The sequence below is a fragment of the Osmia bicornis genome, chromosome 6 (assembly GCF_907164935.1).
Source record: "Osmia bicornis bicornis chromosome 6, iOsmBic2.1, whole genome shotgun sequence".
Classification (NCBI taxonomy): domain Eukaryota; kingdom Metazoa; phylum Arthropoda; class Insecta; order Hymenoptera; family Megachilidae; genus Osmia; species Osmia bicornis.
This window is the reverse complement of record NC_060221.1, coordinates 9,856,146-9,880,518: the sequence shown is the minus strand read 5'-3', so window position 1 is coordinate 9,880,518 and position 24,373 is coordinate 9,856,146. Positions and strand designations below refer to the sequence as shown.

The window sequence follows — 24,373 nt, the reverse complement described above, 5'->3', positions numbered from 1 at the left end:
TGAAAAAATGCACCCATTATTGCAGTAAATTTCACGTCACAATTTTAATAATAAATTAATATGTTTAGTCAAATTTATAAGTCAAATTACAAACTATGTTCTATTATTAACATTTCAAGACAAAAAGATGTGTAGATCTTACACTTTGAATTTTTGATTTTTTTTCATTGTTCGGCACACTGTGCGTTATCAGGCACATTTGACTTCTGTTTGGAACCGATGAGGGAAATAGATATGTACTGGGGACACAATACGCAACCGCTTCTGTTTTGTATAAATGGGCCATTAAGTGTGTACTTGTTCGTTGAAGTTAAAATGGAGGGAACTGTACGGTTTTAAAATTTATGTTACAGAAACTGAAGATTGATGTGAGTAGTAAACTGAACCGTATAAGTGCCACGCTTATGAACAATACCTACTTTTTGTTTTTAAACCTTGTTCGCCGAGACTCTCATTTAGCTTACACTCTTGCTGACGCGAGATTAACGAAATAATTACTCTTACACACTCGCTTATGGTATCGTAGATTCGTCGACCAATGACACGAATTTTTCATCCAGTTTTCGTGACAAGAACAGGATTGCCTTTGCTTCGTTCGACAGTAACTATTCTCACGTGTCGTTCGAGTTCACGTTATAATAATTAATGCGCTCGCTCCTTGACAGATAGGCGTACCAATAGAACACGTTGATTGCCATAAAGAACATAGGGAACACGATACGACTAGCCCGATCGATTTTTGAAACGGAATTATATCTAGGTGTTCTCTTGCGTCGCTTCCTTCCGGAAGTTTTGCCACTCGGAGGAGGCTGGCGAGAAGGAGTGGGACTACAGACGCATGGCACTTGCCAGTGGCCCAATCCAGGATCCCGGATGGGTTCTGGAATCGCAGATAATGGAATCACTTCAATCATCCCATCCTCGTTCATTGTGAAATTTCGGCTAGGATGTCCTTTGGCGGCTAGGTTTTCTGAAGTTCTTCTATGAGTTTGCGGTATCTGAAACAGAGAGGTATCTTTTAAACCTTTTCACAACTAGCCGTATCGAAGCTTTTGATTCGCAGTGCTTCTTTAAATCTTCTACCATGTTAAAGTTATAGCTGCGTTTAATCAATATATTCTTTTTATGTAGTTTCAAACCTTTATCATAAATCCTAGGGGAGGAATATCATTGAATTAAGAAAATCGACCCCATATAAAAAACGATAAAATGATTCCTATTTATATTTATAGAACCTGTGTTAAAAAATATACATTCTTTTTTTGAAAATAAATTTGGTTCAATTTTTATAGTATAATTAAAAGTGACATAATAATAGGACATTATTAATATAATGTTTGGCACTTTTTTATACCAAATTACAGCTAGTTTTCGTAGCTTAATGATATCTCTACTTTCATTAAAAGTTTTATATTTTATAAGATCGTATAGAAAATACATTATAAAAATTGTTTAGAATAGTGAACGCTTTACATGAAAAATAGTGGTACCATTAAGTTAAGAAAAACCCTTCTTTTTGCTTGTTATAGAACATGATAAAAAAGTAATTTTAAATTAGCCGATTAATTTCTTGTTTTTAGATTAAGAGGAAACGTAAAAACTGTTTTGAACTTTAATCGAAGTATTATAGCATCCAAGAATGCAAAAAATCACATTGTTAGAGTACTTAAGTGTGTCGTAAACTGTTTAATTGAATTGGTCATTTTGAAGAGCGGTCGTCTCCAATTTGAAAAGAATAAACATGATCCCTTTTTGAAATGACCAATTCAATTATTAGTGACCGCCGTCGTTGAATTTCTGAACTTTGACTGCGTGACTAACTTCCTTGTTAGATAATTAAATTCATGGAGGATATTTTTTGCAAAATTTACAAGTGTAGAAGAGGAGAGAAAAAGGCGTTTCGTCTCGAGATCGGCTGTCCGACTCGTAAGTGGGGTTGACACAAACGATCCCTACCCCAGACACTTATCGTACTGCTATTTGAAACTTATATACAGACATATATCTGAATGGTATGCCGGGCGAGCGCTTGCGAGAGGACACCGATCATCTCTCGCCGCCACCTAGCGGTCCCCGGCGCGAACTCAAGGCGTCTGGGGAGACGAAACCCTCTCGCCCCCTCTACTCAACGCCTACACAAGATATGCACGTACCGCTTCCGCATACACCGGACAGCTCTCTAGTTTTACACAAGCTTAATTAGTAGATGTGATCGCTTCAGCCAATAATATAATATATTACAACTGAAAAGTACGTGTGAGCTAACGTGCATTCCTTCCGAATATCAACTTATTGTTAGCAGGCGCGGACAGTACAAGTGTATGTAGGTAACGTGTATGGTTATTATTTATGTCGATAATATGATGTATTCGATAGAAAGATTTTTATTTCTTATAACTATTATTTGTTTTTTTTTTTGTTTGGTGGAAGATATTATGTTCAAGGGTGGTGTGAGAGTTGGGTGGAATTAGATTTGATTGGTTTTACTAATTTTGGAAAGAGGGAAGTAGACGATGTAGAAAGGAACGTGGTGGAGGTGGTATGATAACAAAAGTGAGAATGTCTTATCTTATCCCTTTGAAATTTTATACTATGAACTGGGATTCTCCAAAATCAGTCTTTGACGAAATTGACGAAATTAAAACGATTACAACTGACACAGTGGTGCAGCTAAGTACGTCGAGACTGGCTAAGAATCCCGGTTTATGGTGGTGACTATCAATAAAGAGGAAGCATGTAGTCGAACGATTAATTACCGCGTACTGTTAAGTTCGCGCGGCAGCATAAGCAATCCTGATTGTACTGAAAATAATTGAATATTTTTGTTTATAGGTAAGTTTTTATTTAATACGCCAAACAAAAGGTATGAAAAGTACGAAAATTACCGGTTCTTTCTTCAACGACTTCGTGTCTGGTTCTTCCTCATCGCTGGAGGTTTCGCTTTCGCTCAGATCTGAACTGAAATAACATTCTCCAGATCCATATTTTGTGAAATAGTGAACCACCGCGAATTGTATAATGGTGGCAAAAATAAAAGCAAACGAGAGAAAAACGAAGCAATCTAGAGCTGTTGGGTAAGGAACTTTCGGCAGATCGGTTCGTGCTTCCAATCCCAAAAATGTCATCGTTAACACCGTTGTTATTCCTGAAACAAACGAGAACAGATTCACTTTTCAATTATAATATGTACTTTAATAAAATATTGTTAAACAAACGATAAAAATCGAGGGATGAGTTCTTAATCTTTAGAGGGCGCGAAGCTTATTTTTAGACTTCTTACTGTTTTCATCTTTAAATATCATATCATAAGTATAGTAGTATGAATATTTATAATTTTGTGGGGAATTCGAAGAAAATAACTTAATATTCTAAATAAATATGTGTTAATGATTTCTTTTTCTTTTAATAATATTTCTTAACTTCGTATTCACAAGACATACAGAAGAAAAGGTTCAAATGGGACTTTCCTTCTTGTTACACATATTTTCACGCACACAGCTGCAGTATGCACTCTCGTCGAGATACTGACAACAGGAAAGGGCTTAGGCCCATTTATACTGGTGTGGCGGCATTTCCTTTGAGTACATTAGCGAGAGAATCACCCTGTACACTCAGTCCCGTCGAAGTTGTCGCAGTGAAGTTGGCGCACTAACACATTCACGCCGCGTCGGTGAGCCGATGCACCTCACCTATCGACTCACCGACGCGGCGTAAATGTGTTTGTGCGCCAACTTCACTGCGACAACTTCGATGAGACTGAGTGTACACTCAGTCCCATCAAAGTTGTCGCAGTGAAGTTGGTGCGCTAACGCTGCCGCGGCGTGAATGTGTTAGTGCGCCAACTTCACTGCGACAACTTCGATGGGACTCAGTGTACATACATATGGCGCGATAGCTGAGAATAGTCCTTTCAAATTCGTAACAAAAAATTACTGTAATACTGACCTACCAAATCAGAGCTCTAATGTGTGCCCCGTTAATACCTAATTATCAGATGTTCAAATTCCCAGATCTATGATTAATTAAACATTTACTTAAAATGTTTTTGTATATTTTAAAAAATAAGCTTTTCTGATTATGTTAAATAATACATGAAAGTGATTTCAATTGCAAACTTACCCAATGACACACGATCCGCAGTAGCTTCTCTGTTTAACCAGAAGGACACCCAGGAAAGGACAACCAGTAAAACGCATGGTCCATATACTTGTATAAGAAAATTGCCCATGTGCCTTTGCAGATGGAAATATACCAGTAGCATCGAGTACTCCGCTAGAATGAGACAATATTTTCAGTACACCATGGAAAATTATTTTTCCTTGTTGTCATACAAAACTTATATTATGCAAACAATTTTTACAGTATAAGAATTATTTTATCTGAAATTTATTTAAACAATTTTCAATAACTATAATTTTATTGTGTATAATGATATTTGTTAATCAGAATGTGTTTCAAAAGGTTATATTTGTTGAAGTCACATAGCGTTTAAAATTATGCATTATGCAAACTGGAGGAACATGTTTCACATCAAATGTTTGCTGAAATATGAGAAGCTCAGAAAAAATAAACATTGATTTCGAGTTGGTATTTAATAGAGAGGTGATGACCAATAAATTAACAAAAAATTGTATAAAACAAACTATTCTACCTATGAAAGGGTTAAGTTTAAATTGTTGCGCTATAAGTTTTTATTTTATGGCTACTTTATGTTTACCTATTTTTTTTCTACCACCTATGATTTTGTATTCAGTTAATAAGAATTCGTGTTCATATAAGAGGGTTTCACAAGACAGATGCTCTTAAATACATAATAATGATGCAAACGTTGGAAATTGGAAAATTAATTAGCAAGCACAGTAATTCTGTAATGCGTAATCAATTAATTCTTTACTTATTCAAATTCTTTTATTCTCTTTAAATTCTTTACTATATGAAATTTATTCAGTACTTCATTAATTAAGTAATCAATTAGTGTGCTGAATATAATGAAAATTAATTTTGTTCATTTAAAGATTTTATAAATGCGTCGGTCTGTTAAACCTTTTACGTCGTTTATGTTTGATTTTAGTTATGTTTTCCACCATTTAATAACTATATTTATCGAACAAAATGCATTAATACATTTGAAAATTAAAGGGTTATCGTGATGGATTTATTTTGTGTCATGTTGAAATAATTTGATCATCATTTAAAATTTCAAAACCACGATCATTTTCATCACTTTTAAGCAATTCAACAACTATCGTGCTATAAACATTTATATAACATGAAATTGATGTTACATCACGGCCTTCTACAATTTCAACCTCATTGTTTGTAGTATTTGTTTCGTGCCGCTACTACATACATATTTACAAGTTGTTAGACGTTAGCTCAAATAATAGAAGACAGTTCAGATAATTGTTCAACACAAATTTTCAACAATGGGTACTAGTTAGATAAATACTAAATTATGTCATTTGTGAAGATAAATAATATACGTCAAATAACAATTTCTAACGAATTATTTACTTTTATGTAAAGTTTTGATTCTATTCGTCTCATGTTATGATAAACTCCTAAAATCTTTATCAAGATTAAGATGAACAGCTTCAATTTCTCATAGTACTTAAGACGAATGTACTATAGGAGATAAGTTAGGGCAAGCAAAGCGAAGCGGTAAACTTGCACACAGGTCTAACGATCGCCGCCATTAGCCCTGAGTGCAATCTTACTAAAAAATATGCAGAATCAGCACCTCGGGACTCTTTGCCCGAACTGAAATGCTCGAGTATTCCCTCAAGAGAGACAGTTGACCAAAAAGTTGCGTAGTCAAAAAATGGTGATTCGCTTAAGCAGAGTTTTACGTATGATCAGTGTCCCGTGAAAATCAGTCTCATGCCTTAAAAGTAAGGAAGTAAATTACTTCAGGGGCACAAGTTTCTTAGGTGTGCTCAAAGTGAACCAATTGGTAGACTCAAATGAACAATCATAATCAGTATGTACGACTATAATTTAAAACAATTCGTGATTTCAAAAATAATAGATTTTTTGAGGTATTTGTTACATCCGGTATTTTACAAATTTGTCCACCTCACGTTCCCTTATCAAACCTTCGGGTTGTAGGAGTCTCCTCATGTAAGGGGCGTGAGGGGGATGAATTACTACTTCATTATTTCGTTTTTTCCTCAACTCTGTGCTTTCCCATCAAGCCTTCGGGTTGTAAGAGTCTCTTCATGTGGGAAACGCACAGAGAAGAGTTTGAGCTTATGATTATTCTATTTCTGTCTTCTTTTTTCTTTAGTTCACTTTTTCATTTCTCAATTCCTTTCTTTAGTTTATTACCCCTCCTTGAAACTTTCGTCATGCCCAACTGCGTAGTAATAGAAGTTATCTTACAAAACTCGGTTTCGATCGAGAGAGGTATCGTAAACAGCGTTCGCTACGCAGTTAGCCAGTGCTTCGCATTACATAAGGGGTCTCCTCAGGTTAACTGCGCAAAAGCGTAAAGATCAAATTATCTTTTAGATTTTCAACTGATACTCTCCTCTTTTCCCCGCGTAGGCGCCAGTCGGTCCCAAACCCGATCGTATGTGCGAATTGAGAGTTGGAATGAAAGCATGATATTCAAATATTCGAATGAGTGTAAAGAGCGAGGTATGAAAACCCGCACAAGCGAACGTTAGCAAATGTTCGAGGACTGTTTAGAGACGAAGGGTCGTATGGGGCAATAAAAGTCATTGTATCGAATTCCAAGAATTGCCTGAAACCAAGACCCAACGGTAAATTTTGAACAAGAAGAACTGTGGAGCGAACGGATTTTGCTCCAAGTATAAGAACGAAAATTCGAATTAATACAGCTGAAATTATTAATTAAATTTCATCGTATGCTATTAAAATTCTTCAAAGAACAACCTGCGTTACACCTGTAATTCGCATTGCTGATCGGTTTTCTATTCGAACAAATAATTATTGATAGAGCCGATTGTTAAGCCAGTTACCGCTTAATCTACATAATTTCGTAATCTATCTAGGCGCACGGTAGTGCGCCAGGCCAAGTTCCGGCCTACGCACAGTGTGTATATTACACGAAGGTTTAGAGCCAATTTTTACCCTCTCATAACTTTTGTCCAGTTCAAGATAAACCCATGAAATTTAAAATACATATTACGAGAGTGGAGATAAACAAAACCTAAGAGTTTCAAAGTTCTACGTTTAGCCGTTTCCAAAATATAGGCGGTGGAAAATTGGAGTTTATACGACTCACTGACTCACTGACTCATCAAAATTATAAAGCATTTCCCGTGTAGGTAGAAACTTGAAATTTGGCACGGTGATAGATATTGACGTGTAAATAAAGGGAAAAATCTACAAATCCCAAAAAGTTTGAAACTACCCCGCCCACAGGGGTTTTAATTGTTAGCGGCTAGGGTATATTAATATGTATACTATAATAAACCACTTCATGGGTAGGTTAAATGTTGGGTGGGAATTCTAACATGTACTCACTGAGATCAGTGCAGAAACCACTTTTTGGACGATTTTAGTTTTTGACCTCTACCGGGGCGGCGGATGGGAGTTAAGAGATGGAATAACCACGGTTGGAATCGCCATCTCAAGGGCTATGTATGGTAAAAAAATCAGGTCGATCTGAAGTGGTTACCCCGTCATCCCTAACTCAACCGTCTCTTCATTTTAGATCGTCCCGTGATTTCATAATCAGGTACCGTTTTATAACACATATATTTTTCCATATTTTCATTTTTCTTAAGACGATTGCCTCGACTTCGAGGTATAATCGGGGGACGACTTGCAAAGTCCTTTGGGTTGTAAGAGTCTTCTTCATTCATGTCGTACCCTCGCGGGTTGACTCCGCCATTTTTCGTTATCTAATGGTCGAGGTAGTCATCTAAAGATTTAATTATAACCACATTCAAAAATTATATTGATGAGTCTGAATGTTAATCAAAGGCTATTCATGTTCTAATCGAATTTCATTTAAACAACAGATACATATTATAATACAATAGGTTATGCATCTTTACCCTTGTAAACTCTTAGTTATCAAATTCGAATTCAAACAACTAACTAATTACATTCAGTTATCCAAATTTATTTTGTTAGTTTCAGTAGTTTTGAATTACATATAATTTTTGCATACTAACTAGTCTATTTTATTTCTTGTATTGTAACACCTTTACTTTGAAACCACGCATACCAACATATAGTTTCAAGGAGGGACCCGTATGGGACCCAGAACACTGACGAACCCAACGGGAAATAATCGAAACCTAATTTTCCGTCTTTTAATTGTTCTGATCGTAGAGGACGTTAACGCGTCAAAGACGGTCAGGACTGGTGGCAGCGATACCCTTCTCATCGCCTAGAATTAAAGAAAGAAAGAATCTAGCAATCTTTTTTTTCTTTTACGTTGCGCACTCGCCTCGCGTCGCGCAACGTAACATATTATATGTGTTCTCGAATAATTATCTTTAACGGTGTTATTACTGTTGAAGATTATGTAAGTAGATCAGTCATTTCATTTGCAACGACATAATACACCGTATTTATCACAGATCCTACTATAAGTATACCATATAAAAGGACAGCCGCTTTTTCGTTTGGAACCGCTAATAGCGAAAACTACTGAACCAATCGCTACCAACTTTTAACTACATCATCTTCATGGTCCCCGGAAGGTTTACCAATAATAAAATCTACCGATTTTCAATAAAATGTTATTATGCTATTAAAAAAGTGATTTATGATATGTGAATCCCCGTTGCACATGCGCTCTTACCGCCTGCAGCCGCGCACGCGCTCTTGCACCGCTGGAGTGTAGTTTCAGAATCACGCACTAGATGGCGAGCGGCATTCCACAAGAGAGTTGGCGAGTTCAGGTTATAAGATGAGCTCACCTACTCGCCACATCAATTATTACTTCAAATTCTCGAAGTTTTTATTTATGAGAGCGAGTGAAGCCGCGACAGGAATGCTAGTTGCATATAAAAGAAACTAATTCTTTGTTATTAACTTTTGATTATACGTAATGGAAGAAAAATATGTAAATAAGTACCTCATAATTCTCTACTAATGAAGTGGTCCAATTAATAAATTAACCGGTATACTGAAACTTTAAAATTTGACATACGATATCAGTTGGGATTGATTCTAAAGGGCGCTATTAATTAAATAAGAATATGCTGAAAGTCTTGATAATTAAAGTATCAAGAATAAATAAATGTCTAAAGTGTCAGTGTTCTCTAAATAATTAGCGTTGCATTGTATTGCTACATCAAGTAGTAGATGTTTACTTCTAATTAGTGTACAGCTAAAAGATTGGAAATCTCTACAGTTGGTTGAGACGCTTGTTTGCGAAGCATTAATCGATGCTAATCCAATTAAAAGTCGCAGTTTCCGTGACTGAACGTCTTCGGTCTTTCTTTTCCTTTCCTCGAGCGCAGAATGAAAATGCAAGAGGAACGAGTTCTCTCGTCAGAGAGAATCCTGCAATTAGTCGCCCTTTCTCTCGTTGCCATCTTTCAACGTTAGAAACCTTGTCTTTCTCTTCCTCGTTTTCTCGCACCACTTCCTGGCCGCTCGAATCCCTTCTACTACTTCCGGACCAGCCTCGTTTCTCGATATTCCTCGAGTATCTGTAACCGTGCTGCTAAAACTTTCGAATCAAGTTTCTTTGCAGTCGTTAGGAGACCATTCCTTTCATTCTCTCATTGTTTCTCTGATTTGAGCAACCGTTGATCATTCATGTTCTCTCATTTCAACGATTCTTGTTAGTGCTACCTCTTTTTCCTTGATTTTTGCAAATATACTGTAGAAAATGTAGTACAAATGAAAAAGGGATACTTTCTTTTCGTGAAAGACGTTGCAGTAGTCTCATAAATACAGACAAGAGTAATTACTACGCATCAATTACAAAGGGTCATGTATCCTTTCATTCGTGGATAGATACTCAAATTGAATAAATAACAAAAGTTCATACCATTCTTTTAGCACGTTAAATCATTACAATGTTTTTTTAATTTATAGTAATATTAAAGTTGATATTATAGATTTTTGATTGCTGCATAATATAAAATGTTAGATTCGCAGTATTATTAGCCAACCCGTACCTAAGATTGAAAATCTTGAGAAGGGGGCTAAAGCATTTAGAATTTCTGGCACTTTTGTATGTACAGGCTAAACGGTAAGAGTTATCGAAAAAATTCTTGCGCCATTGTGTTTGGTGGGTAAAAATCTCAACGAATAGCCGACATTTTTTTTTTCTGCCACTTTAAAATAAGTTGATGAAAAGTTTTAGTTTAGTTCCAAGGGTTGGCTTTAGAGCGAATCTCGTTCTACCTTTACCTAGTTATTATTAGACCATCATTTTGTGAACTTTTACCAATGCTGTGAAATGCAAATTTTAAATTTAAACTACATTTTTATATTTTAATAGCTTTTGTGGTAGTTTCAGATATGTTCATTTATCCCTTAACTGGTATCATATGTTTTAGAAATTATTTTGATGCACAAGACTGTGAATACAATTATAAAGTACATTATTGATAAAAGCATAGGTATCTTTCACTTACCGTGCGAAATGGTTGGGGACGCAGAATAATTGGCAGTCGGATTGGCAACTAAATCGAATTGAGATAATTTCATGTCCTCGGCGATAGCTACTTGTCTCGCGCTGTTCCACTTGTAGATCACGTCCCTCTTCGAGTAACCAACTGCAATCAACAGAATATTTCTTTTCCAAATATAGGGTGTGCTGTTTTATAATATTTGTAAGAATAAATATAGATGAATGATGACAGGAATGAAAGAAACAATAAACGTACATATGTGAATGATTAGATGAACGACTGTGGTAAAGTAGAAATTTATGGATGAATGTAGTAAAGTATTAACCTGTATGAATCTATTACATGAATTTAGAAAAAGCATTGATTGGAGTAAGTTTCGAAAGGGGTTGCATGGTAGCAAAGAAGTGAATGAGGTATTAGTCTTTGAATGAATGTGAAAACGAGAAAACGTGTTTGTAAGAATTAATTTGTAATAAATAATTTAAATGAATAAAGAGAAAGCTTACATATTATTAGCGCATGTATTTTATAGATGATTTAAACAAAAAAAGTTGTAATATATACAAATTGCAACAAAAGAGCTCGCATGCTACATTTATAAAAAAAAGGCAGCCTAATGAAGAAACTTTTTAAAATTAAATTCCTTATATTATTAATATATTTCTTTCGATACTTTTGCTTTATAAATAGACAACCATTTTCTATCGGTGTTATGAATCATTACTTCCCCTCTTTTTGCATATAACTATGTATTCTTATGCATATATTTTGTTGTTGCTATAAAAAACCTTTTAGAGCCTTTGAATGTTAGCATGAAAATATTTCTTCGAATTGTTTGCTGTAGGGTGAACTCTTCATGGTAAATGGTTTTCTTTCAAGAATTTCAAAAGATACCGAAGAGATTCTATACCTATACATATACAGAGTGTTCGACAACAGGTGGGAGCTTTTTTAAGGGGTGATTCCAGGGATCAAAATAAGATGAAAATCAGGAATGACGAAATAGCGTTTGCGGCTTTGTTTTCCAGGAATTAACGTTTAAAAATTCGAATAAAAAACGCATGAAACCTGCAACCTGCCCAGCACCGACGACTGAATGTCAGGTCAGCAGGGGTGGGTACAGTCATAACCAAGAATCATTGAATAGTAGAAACTTACCTCGTGCTATTCTGTTTCTCGGTACTGCAGTATTCGGCTTTCTCTTCTTGGTTAGGACTGTACCCACCCCTGCTGACCTGACGTTCAGTCGTCGGTGCTGGGCAGATTTCAGCTTTCAGACGCTTTTTATTCGAATTTTTAAACGTTAATTACTGGAAAACAAAGCCGCAAACGATATTTCGTCATTCTTGATTTTCGTCTCATTTTAATCTGTAGAATCACCTCATAAAAAATCTCCCACCTGTTGTCGAACACCCTGTATAATACGTATTAGTGTGATTATTCATTATTCATTAAACTGTCTCATCGCCAATATTTCTTATAAAATAAAAATAATATATTGTGATTGTGCTTTTGTATAATAGACAGTACGTGTGCATAACCGTCTGCTTTTGAAACATGAGGACACTAATTTATTCTTATTTTGTTTCTTAAACTCTTGTAGAATAGGTGGTTAAGCTGATGACATTTCATAGAGAAACACCCTGTTCGTCACGGACAAAGCATAGAAAGCATTGAATGTGTTGGTGGGTTGATTGTTATTTTCTTCTTTTTTGGCGAACAGTTTCCCTTCGGATATTTAAATCGCTCCTTTGTTCGATGCTCCCTTGCAATTACGGGGGTGTCCCTAAGGAATGGAAGCTCATCTTCTTTCTTTAGGTTTTATCTCTTTTCTAGCTGAGCTTTTTAATTCCTTTTTTCATCTTTTATCTCTTTCTAAAATATAATTGATAATTGACATTGACGATAACTTGATACATTTACAATGTTTTAGAAATAAATACTTTGATTTCGTATAAAAAATACATAGTAAGGTAAAAGCACCAGTAGTTGAACAGTTGAGAAAAATTTTTGGCGTAAATAACAGTCGACGCTTGCTTCTTTATTAAATAGAGAGACTCTATGCGTGAAAATGCTGTTTGAACTTCTTACATTATATAACAAAGCTAACTTTTTTGAAACAGCTATATTATCCAAGTTTTATACACATTTTTGAAAATTCAATCATTGCGTCAGAAGTTGACCATCCTTGAAATCGAGAAAGCTAATAATTGACCAGATATTAGTTAGTAGTTCACCACTTATAGTAAAACCAAAAATACTAAAAACACTTATTTTGATACCGTTTATTTGTAACAATTATGAAAAATTACAAGTAAAAGGACAAATACAAATGGAAAGAAGTTAATTCTATATAAAATTTCATTCAGGAACAGAGTTAATGTTTCGAGTTTTGTTTGATCTGGTTGTCTCATTAATGTGAAAAACTACATTTTTCCATTCGTAATTTAGTACATCAGGAGTCTCTGGCCATTTGCACAACCGCCCATGCTTTTGCATACATGATATAGTATATTAACACTGTTTACTATCCTTTTGATTTTGCCTTTAATACCACGCTCGCAATACTCTCTCCTTGCCGAGAGCCCTCGCTATTTATACAGTGTGTTCGATAACAGGTGGGTGATTTTTTAAGGGGTGATTCCAGGGATCAAAATAAGATGAAAATCAGGAATGACGAAATTGCGTTTGCGGCTTTGTTTTCCAGGAATTAACGTTTAAAAATTCGAGTAAAAGGCGCCTAAAACCTGCAATCTGCCCAGCACCGACGACTGAAGGTCAGGTCAGCAGGGGTGGGTACAGTCATAACCAAAAATCATTGAATAGTAGAAACTTACCTCGTGCTATTCTGTTTCTCGGTGGTACTGCAGCATTCGGGCTTTTTCTTCTTGGTTACATGATTGTACTCACCCCTGCTAACCTGACGTTCAGTCGTTACTGGGCAGGTTGCAGGTTTTAGGTGCGTTTTACTCGAATTTTTAATCGTTAATTACTGGAAAACAAAGCCGCAAACGCTATTTCGTCATTCTTGATTTTCGTCTTATGTTGATCCCTATCACTACTAATTTCGCCACTTCAGGGCCGGCGCTTTTTGGGGGCTTTTCTGCCCCCCCCCCCGGTTGCCTAACGAACCCTATCGTCCGCGCGCCTATGGGGGCGCATTTTTGAATTTGCTTTGTCTTACATTTTCCGTACTTTTAATTCTATGGAGTTTATCATTCCATACTTTTACTTTCCATACTCCATACTTTAGTCTCTGTGCGTGTGTGTGTGCGTGCGTGTCGTTGACAACAGCACACGGTAACCCATCATCTTTTGGCGAAACCGTGCCCACTTAGCTTGACTTCGGTGATCTTACGCGTACCGGTATGGCCTAAGTGGCTAAGGCCGTTGACTTATGTTGATCCTTAGAATTACCCCTTAAAAAATCTCCCATGTGTTGGAGACCCTACACCCTGTATACTACAAGTGACGGTTTTGTATACACATCGCCACCTGGATTACGAGCTCGAATTCATTTCGAACCGAAAGACGAGGCAAATACAAAATTCGTCTACATATCATTCTACTCTTTTGTATTATTGAGTAACTTTAATACGAGTTCTCCGAGTACCACTCCCCGGCGCAACAATATCTACGATTTTTGTACATAAAATTTTCTGACAAAATTGAAAACTTACACAAAAAGAAAAAAAAATAGAAGAAGATTCTATTCTACATGTAAAAGAAAAATGAGGAAATTTTTAACTACTGTTTAAAATTATCCTCACTAATTGAAAGTGTTTTCAGGTCGCAAACGTACAGCTGCCAAATTGTAGCGGGCATCTTTGTGTATCCATCGGGAAGTTCTCGAGGTTCATCGGACATCCTGCTTTGATTGTAAGCCTGCAATTATATAATTGTCTGGTTAGTAAAAGAGTAAATTTTAACTTAAACATTGTAATTGAAACCGTAGATGATTTTTCAACTAAAATAAATTTATCATTTGTTTTTGCTACAATAATGTATTAATGTCTGACAATGAGCCAAGTCCAAAATTTTGTACTGTAACGTGTGTAAATTGTGTGTATATGTGTGTGTATTAATCTGTGTAAAAAGTATGTTCTACGGCATGTTAAAAAAAAAACATTTTTCCTTGAGCAGAACCCGACGAAGTACTGGACAAGATCCGCAGGGCATAAATCGTAAGTCATTTAACCCTAAGAGTTACCCCAGGAATAGTAGAAACTTACTTCGTGCTATTCTCTTTCTCGGTACTGCAGCTACTACTACTAATACTCAATGATTCTTGGTTATGACTGTACCCACCCCCTGCTGACCTGACGTTCAGTCGTCGGTGCTGGGCAGATTGCAGGTTTTAGACGCTTTTTACTCAAATTTTTAAACGTTAATTACTGGAAAACAGAGTCGCAAACGCTATTTCGTTATTCTCGGTTTTCGTCTTATTTTGATCCCTAGAATCGCCCCTTGAAAAATCTCCCACCTATTGTGGAACATCCTTAAGACAGGCTTCCTTTTAAGGTGAAGGGGTTCAAGTTTAGGAAAACAAAAATGCCTATATTTATCGACGAACGAATAATGGATAAAATTCTAGCTTGAATATAGAATTTTTAAAAATATAATAAATATGAAGTCCATAATTAACTAACTTTCGATTAGTTGTAATGGATTGGTATTGAATTGATATTGATATTGTTGTTCTTCTGACTTTTAATCATTTGGTATAGAAACAGGAAATTTGTATCTTATTTTTATATTTATTTAACAACATTTAAATCTTCGATGAGTGTCTCGTTAAGTTTTAATTACCTACGCAATGAAATATCTGTACGGAAAATTATACTTTTACTTATTTATGTTAGGATTAAATATAATATAAATAGATTATTATCAGTAGTAGAATAAACGCATTCGAGCTCTCGAAGCGGGCATTTGTAAAAAAAGAGGAATTATCGACCATCAATGTGTGTTTCTTCCACAGTTCTTTTGCTTCGGTGGTGTAGAAGTACATTCATTGGTTATGCACTTTTTATGTGACACAGCTATAAATTTGTTAGTTATCTAGGCGAGAAAATCGAGTACACCTATATGAAAACGAGGTATCGTTAACGGGGAATTGTGTGGTAGGGAATTAGCAAGCGCCACTGTATTTACAAGTAAAAGATGTTTTACAAAAAATTTGGTGTAATTGTTACGTTAAAGATTAATTGTCGCAAGTACTGATAGGTTGTATTGCCTTTAAAAATTTTATGCATAATCACCATCATTTAAAAAGAAATTACATATTGTGTTAATTTTAGATATCTCGATACATGGTTTAGTATTTGATTAAATTCTGATAATATTATGATACAAATATATATAATAATAAAATTGAATATAAAGCACCCCATGTTTATAACTAATGAAAAAAGTGAAATTATATAAAACAGTGGAAAATACCTTAAAATATACATCAAGGATATTCCTGTTTTCTAAGAGATCTACATGCCCTCAGAAGGTGATAGGATCAGGAAATATGCAAAACATAGTAGTATGAAAGGTGCCCTTTAGTTTTACAATCCCAGTGGGGCACGAATAGTTTATGCATCAGGTTTATGCATAAGTCTGTGTTGTTCTCTCTACTTTAGGTATTTTTCCTAAAAAGAGTTGCATCGAGATTATCTGTTAGGGTGGGCTTTTCTCTATTAAAGTCACAGTTTTAGCGTTTACTTGAGCTAGCTGTTAGAAAGACAAAAATAAGAAATGAGAAATATAATATTATAGTAGCCGGCCACGATTCGGTTGGGAGTGATTCTGCAACACGATAACGTTCAACTTATCAGTCTTTCATTTCTTCCAATTTTTTTTCTAATAACCTTCAATAATGATTTAGGCTTTAAGAACTTGAAGAATTCGTTACATTAAAACGAATTTAAGCGGTAAAAGATATTGGAAAATTAAATATTGTTAAAATGAATTTAAAAAAATATATAATGTTTTAAAAATTATCATGATACATGTTTTTTTTGTTTATGGTTTTTTTTTACTTAATCATTATTATCCGAGATAAAAATTATTATATGAACCAAAAAGTTTTTGCGTCCAAGCTCAATATTTTTTTTTTAAATTTAAGTTGCGGTAACGAATAAATATTAACTGGAGATTGTGAGAGTAGTGACTGAGAGGAGCGTCTGAGAGTAGTGACAACCAACTCAAGTTTAGGGTTGTTATCCCCATATCTCCCTTATCCAGGGGGGGGGGGATAAACGATGTCCCGTACTGTACACTAATTTTTACATATCATTTACATCAATACTGTTTTACATTTCAATAACTTTCCGTTTTCATCATTTTGTTGGATTGATTTTATAATTATTTCGTTTTACACCTATTTTAGGTCACAGAGGCTCAATAGAAAGAGGGAAACTCCGTTAAAACTCTCACTAAGCAAATACAAGAGACCGCTTGGGAAGCCTCTCCTGTTTATGAGCTTCTATTTTAGAATATATCCAGAACTAGTCAAACGAGGTCAACAAAAAGAAAACGGGAAAACTAAGGAATTTAAAGCAAAATTCCAGATTTCACAACGATTGATTCAAATTTCACAAAGTTGCAACATAGTAAAAGATCATTCTACACGAGACAAAAATTCAGCTATCCAACATTATTTTTAAGTTTGATAGGAACTGTAAAAAACAACCGAAAATTTAAGTGATCTCAACAAGTCATCCCAACCGCCCGTTTAGAGAACGGAAAACGGGTCAGGTGCCATGCAGAAAAGAGCCAAAACGTTCGCGACACACTTATTAAAGGTTCTTTAACCTTTTCTACAAAAACACCTAAACAAAAAATAACACCGTGAAAGTAATTCAAATTATTATTAACCCCAAAACACACGTATGATTTTTTCTACCTTCTAATACGAAACTAGAATAGATATCTAGCCTTTGCGTTTCTTGTTCGTAAAATGATTTATTTTTACATAAGTTGTATGTGAGATATTTATTTATTTAAATTATTTGCATTCACTTAGAATATTAAATAATACTCCTGTATTTTTTAGCATTATAGTTTCACAAAACAAAATTACTATAGCATTTTAAAAATGTAGTTTTATCAATTAGAAAACATTTATTTAAAGAAGTTAATAACTGTTTTTAAACAAAATTTCCAGATAGCACGTTCCTTTGGTCCTTCCTAGTAGGCATGTATTTTTCAACAGCGAGGCGTGCTATGGTGCGCTATACAAAATCCACGCGTTTGATATGTCAATTTCAGAGACTTGGGGGTGTTATAAACCCATTCTGCCGTACCGAAGCTTCTGCTTATATCGGCGCGGCGGTATTAAAGGGCGCAACAGCGCTAAAAAAGTATCTACTCCCCCGCAGCCACCACTTTCCAAGTGGCGGCAGGTATGGATAAATTGCATATGTATTCATGGGTTTGGCCAATCATTGTATCGGGTACGGAAGACCCAACACTTAGTTTATCACAAGTTTATCAGACACCATAGCTACTTTATTCATCTAATATGGATCTCTCGACTATTTTTTATTCGCCAGACCGAATAAAATGATGAAAGGTCAACGTAAAGAAGCTACTGAAGACATATAAAATAAAAATGCACTGAACACTATAGAAAAATGTGCATTCCAGAAATGTTATCAAGAATAGAAGAAACGCTGGTAAAGGTGTATTGTATTCAATATATGTACATAGTACTACTCCGAATGAAACAACTTTAATTTAGAGACCGTCCTGCGTCAAATTGATCACTTTTATCGTTCGATGTCTCGCGATCGATACTTATTTGTTTATTGTTAATTAAGTGCAACGTCGCGTAAGTCCGCATTTTCATAGTGTTCTATATAAAATCTTCAATAAATTTACGTAAGAAATAAAACAGCAATCGTCTCGAAAATGCCGTCTATAATTAGGTAAGTTTTCGTATTCTGCGGCCTAGACTATACTTTGTGCAGGATGTACAACTGTCTTTGAAACTTCATTGCCACGTTAATAGAACCCGTGCAACAATGGGAGTCAGCTATTATATAGAGAAAACATTAAAGAATACGGTAGTAGTTTCTTTAAATTTTTTAGAATTAGATGCTGACTTCAATTCTCCGCAATTTTACTTCGTTTCAAACAAAATCGGAGACATTGAAGGAAAAAAGTGATCGATTTGGCGTGGCGCGGATTTTTTATTCGTCTTTACACGAATAAATAAATGTGATTTTAAATAAAAAAAACTTACGCGAACTTTTTGATCACACCTCATATATTTGAACCAGTCTTCTTCTTCTGCAAAACATCAAATTACATATTACGATGTTTTGGATTTTCGTCGTGTTAATGTTTCAATAATTTGGATGGTTGATTGATATTTTGTGAAAGCCGGTATCTGCAGCGGTATAAAGACCATTTCGGTATCGTCTTCAGATTTATACTGCACTTTAACTAATTGTAACTATTTGTTGTAACTAATTGTTTACAGAGACAGAATAATAGGCATATAATTTTCTGATGAACTTTAAACATGCAGATCCTCTGAGTGGCTCGCAGCCTATACAGGGTCTACCATTTATCTCGGAACCTGTGCGCGCGTGAACTCATGAATGTGGCAACAGCGCAACGTTTGGCATGATCGACGATACTCTGGTCCGAGATTCGATTCGGGATACAAGTATGTACATACATACATATGTTTGTCTCTCTGCCGATCGCACTCGAGTTTTGCCGAGCCGAGTCGAGCCAACTCGAAGTTCCGCTGCATACTCGCATCCCGAATTGAATCTCGGACTAGAGTTCGGTCAATTACCAACTTAACTCTAGGGATTTTTACATCGCTCCCCACAGCTCTCTACATGACATTATATTTTCAGCAATGGTTTACAGAGGGCGCATCTATCGAATTTAGCGCTGTTGCCACATTCATGAGTTCGCGCGCGCACGGGTTCTGAGATAAATAGTAGACCTTGTATGTCCGTAAATAAAGTATTGTACAAATTAGTGTACAGATAGTGATTGAATACTAAGCATTTACAAAATCTAAGCATTTATAGGTGACAAAATATCGAAATCAGGACACGATTTTATGAATTGCGAAGTAAGGACATAGCAGGATGCATTCGCTGTGGCTAAGATACGCTCATTCCCGGACAGAATAAGCTTAAACGTGATACTATCCATCACAAATAATCTACCCTTTTCTTCATCCTTTTCAACACCAGGATTTTTCTTGAAAAATCCGTGACTTCAGTATCTGCATACGTAGTAAGTAGAAGATATGTGCGATCTTAGGGATAAAGAAGTTTTAAAATTTCGTTCTGTCTATATGCTAATCAGGTTCGTTATTTTTATGCAAACGAGACTGTCCACGAAAGCTGTTAAAAATACGTCATAATAAAGGTAAACCACTAACAAAGCTTCCTCTTATCCATTGTTTTCTTTCTTTTCTATATAAACCACTTGTTTTCAAGTTTCTTGTATTTCATGAATTTTTCGTGGGGTTAAAAAGCCTTGCGATCTCGGTTACTTTTTGTTTCGTTCGTTTAAAGTATTCACCTAAATACATATAGACGAATCGATGTGCAGAACAGAGACTCTATGGAAATTCGAGTAGAACTTGTAGGATTTGACTGCGATTGAATAATCGTTTAAGGAAACTATTGCAGATTTCTATGAAACATAATTGGGCAATGTGCATTGAAGAAAAAATGTTATATGCGTTTATTCAGAATTTACGAGAAATTATTGATTAATCTTGATTCATATTGATTATAACTTCCCATTATGTTATTAGAAAATTTTGATTATTAAGCATTGAAGATAGTCTTTTAGGTCCGTTTGGTAAGCTAAATCATAAGATTATAATGTTAATGTTGCAAAAGAGATATAAAAATATAGAAGAGACAAAAAAGGAAAACTTGTTTTCTACGGTCTCCTACTTGGCTTCTCAATGAATACTATGTAATAAACCTTAATTGCCTTATAAATGCAACGAGGATATTTAGATCAGAGAATATATGGTGTGAGTTAATATAATATGTATTGTAAAAATTGGTTATGCACGGCACCTGTGTCGTTACGATCGTCTTTATCGCAACGAAACCATCACACCAGCTCTGTCAGTTATCATACTTTATTATTAGTATTCTATATTTACGAGAATACCAACAGCTTCATTGGCATTCGTTTCTATTACCCTTTCTTGATTAAATTACATTTTAACCATGAAATGTACTGTCCAATTACAATAAAGCCTCTCACTTTGTCCGTAAGCTGGGAAGCGAAAATGGACAATATGGGTGGAAGAGACACTATTTCTCGAGTTTCGTAGCTGCTTTTGATTTCTGGCGCCAAGTCATAAAAGAGAAGGATGACATGAGAGCCATAGCAGCTAAGAGATTTAAATGTCAGCCTATCGGCATGCTAATACAAATGCGCAACGATGTTATAAGAAAAACAACAGCACAACATTTTTATTTTTAGATTTTTCTGCGTGCAAATTTTTTTAAAATATTGGTACAATTTTTCTGATTAAAATGAGACCAAACATAGGGAGGACAAAAAAATTTCTCATTAGGGATGTATCCTTGTACATAAAATAAGTAAATGTAATTGGTCTCATTTCAACCAAAATAATTTCAACAATATGTTAAAAAAATTTGTGGGTAACAAATAGTAAAATTAAGAAAGTTATATTGCTTTATTATAAACTGAACTTTCATCAAAGATTTGTACGCGTCGCGTGTTGCGTGACTGACTCCAATGAAGAGAACATAGCCGTCAGATGAGATATACTAACAAGGGACATTACCCAATCGACACACGCCGATTTCGATGCCCTTTGAGTATGAAATAGAACTCAAAAAAATATTTGACACGTATTTTTTTCTATCGGCAATCGTCCATGCTGAAGGGATGAAAATAGCCCTCCAAGTTGGGGTTGCAAAACATATTTTCTTGAATATCTCAGGAACTATTAGGTGTAGGCGAAAAATTAAAAATGAAATTTGTGTGTTTTTGAACAGCAAATTTTTCTATGTAGCCACCTTTTTGATAAATTTATTTGTTTAAAAAATATATTGAAAAATAATCTATTTTTGTCATTTTTTCACCCCTTCAGCATGGACGATTGCCGATAAAAAAAAATACGTGTCAAATATTTTTTTGAGTTCTATATCATACTCAAAGGGCATCAAAATCGGCGTGGGTCGATTGGGTAATGTCCCTTGGAAGTAGGTGTAAGAAGAAACCGGTGGACAAAGTGGGTAGAACAACAAAGGGACAATGTGAGAGGCTTTACTGTTCAGCGCACGTGAAACGCAGGCTGAACTGCGGGAGTGTTGGCTACTCATTACGTTCGAACCGTAGTTATAGACAAGCGCTGCGGCATCAGGTTGACACAATCTACAACTTCGTTTTCGAGATACAAGCAATTAAAAATTGTAATATCAACTTCCAAAACGCGTGTTTCACTTTCGAATAAATTAATTTGATAAACTTGTACAAAAAGGCGCTGCCCTCCAATTTCGATGATTTTTAAATATGATGTAAAAAACATTTTAAGCAACTTTTTTCCTCTAACAATAAGCTGTATGTCGAATCCGATTAGTTTACGAGATATTCGCGAAAAACTATGAGTACTACTGCATTGAATTTCGCCTGTACGTACATGTCAGCTCATACAACGGGTGAGCTTAAAATCAAAGTTAACTAATTTCAATGATTCCCTTAAAAAAAAGTACAATCTTATCAAACAAAATTCATTATGCAAATAGAATCATGCATTTTGTACCATAATTACACTAAGTATTTCATCAGTAGAAATTCATCAGCCACAAAGCAGACAAAAATTGTATCCTACTAAACGGGGTAATTGGTCTTGCTTCTAAAACGGTGTACGCGTAAACGGTTGAGTTTTCTTTGAACCGAAAACAAGTTCGCAAATACCGTTTCAGAGTAAGACGAAGGTTACGATGCGTTCGAGACTACCCAAAAGGAGGCTAGTAAATGTGATGGGCTTTCGTAACTCGAAAGCATGTGTACACTTTACGCTCTAGATGATTTGTACCCTTCACGAACGGAGTTTGGGATCTCAAAATGCTGGGTTACTGCAGCGATTCGCTCGTCCATGCGTGTACAATAGGCTGGAATCCTCGTGTGCCAGCAGACAGTTTCCAATATCTGACATTGCTCTGGCTTGTGTTGGTGTTTATCCTGGCGATTATTCACGTTATCTGAACTTACCGGTGGCAATTACTCGCAGAAATCAGTGCTCGATCGTAACCTCCTCGAATCTGGAAACAGGCAATTTTCAGGCTGTTGGTCTTTATAGTTTGTTAAACTCGTTTCCTCTCGTTATAACAGGCTCTTCTCGGGCCAATTCGCACAGCTCCCCCTCGTTTACTTTTTTGTAAGACCACCAGTTTCACTCGAAACAGAATATTGAAAAGCAACATACCTGTTTTTGCATTGATTTCAACGGTCCTATTGTTAACTCAATTATTTTCTAATGAGAATTAAAGATTTCTCCTCTTATAGTACATGTAATTAAAATGAAGAAAAATCATTTTACTTAGCTTATGACAATACATATTTTCTTAGTTACAGTTAATGATAAATATTCTTTGATAAATTTATGATTAAAGATTCAAATAATTGTAGTAAAAAGAAAGAAGTGAAATTGAGTATTTCTTCGAAATCTATATTTCCTAGAAACACAAGTGCATTTAGGTTATAGATAATTTCGGTTACTTAAGAATTTTTACATTTGACGAAATACTTAATCGCTAGAAACTTGATAGTTATTCGACTTAAAATGTTTACGAAAAACATAAAGACACGATCTAATTGTAGCTCGCGAATCAATTTTGACTATCATCCCTACTTTTTCCCTTCATTAAACCGTAGGGAAAGGTTCTCCATCATAAGCAAGTACTTGCTACTCGCCTATGCTGTCTTTTTCTCGACGTCAAACGCATCTTCGAGTTACTGTATGACACGCGGTTGTAGGTGTACAGGTTGCCTAACTGATGGTGGAAATACAGACTATCTAATAGAGGGGACTGTTCAGCCGCTAACAGAGAACTTTGGCTACGCCTATCGTACGGTATTGAACGTCAGTTCGAGCTCTTCAAACAATGCCAGTTAAACCGTCTCTTCTATCTTTTGAGTCGGTTAAACATGAGCGAAACACGTTCATATGTCTTACAAGTTGCTATATTTCTGCAGATACTATACAGAAAATGAATACATTTAAAATCAATGACTCATCATGTGCGTCAATGCAACTATTTATTTGATTAACGAGCAATGGCATTATTTAAGAAATTATAAACTTTTCAGCCCCTTCAATTTTTGAGAAGTTTAATTTAAAAAGGAAATCAAATAAAAATGTTCGAATTTAAAAAAATTGTATATGTACTTTTAAAAAATAACGATTAATTTCGATTATTTTTGAAAGCTCAAATGTGACCATCGAACGCTCGTATCCTTGGTGACTAATGCTTTAACATGTCGTACCACAAATGTTCATTTTCACTGCGACAGTAAACACATTAATAAGCAAAGATACATCGATCACGATTATGATTGGATCCTGGATAGATGTAACTGATACATCTAGATGGGAGACTAGATGGGATAATTCCAAACACTAATGTGAGTTAATTACTAAACGAAGGGATAGACGTTAATCTTATTAGATGTTGAATTAAGCTTTGGATACTACATCGAAGAAGATAACATGCTGTCATGCCATTAAAAACGAAGAAAAAATGAATATCAGTGTCAATTAAAGAAAAATTGCAACGCAT

At 35.3% G+C, this 24,373-nt stretch overlaps 1 protein-coding gene across 4 annotated transcripts in view; it reads right to left on the bottom strand.

The window, feature by feature from the left end:
• The window catches only part of LOC114877526 (gamma-aminobutyric acid receptor alpha-like), a 130,398-nt gene continuing 106,025 nt past the window's right edge, over positions 1-24,373 (bottom strand). For all 4 annotated transcript variants that reach the window (XM_046286293.1, XM_029190200.2, XM_046286292.1 and 1 more), the window contains exons 5-9: positions 14,374-14,456; positions 10,575-10,715; positions 4,120-4,272; positions 2,886-3,145; positions 1-998 (exon numbers count right to left, since the gene is read on the bottom strand). In XM_046286293.1, coding sequence (XP_046142249.1) covers positions 612-998; positions 2,886-3,145; positions 4,120-4,272; positions 10,575-10,715; positions 14,374-14,456 — 1,024 coding nt within the window. In that variant the 3' untranslated portion in view covers positions 1-611. The remainder of the gene's footprint in view (positions 999-2,885; positions 3,146-4,119; positions 4,273-10,574; positions 10,716-14,373; positions 14,457-24,373) is intronic.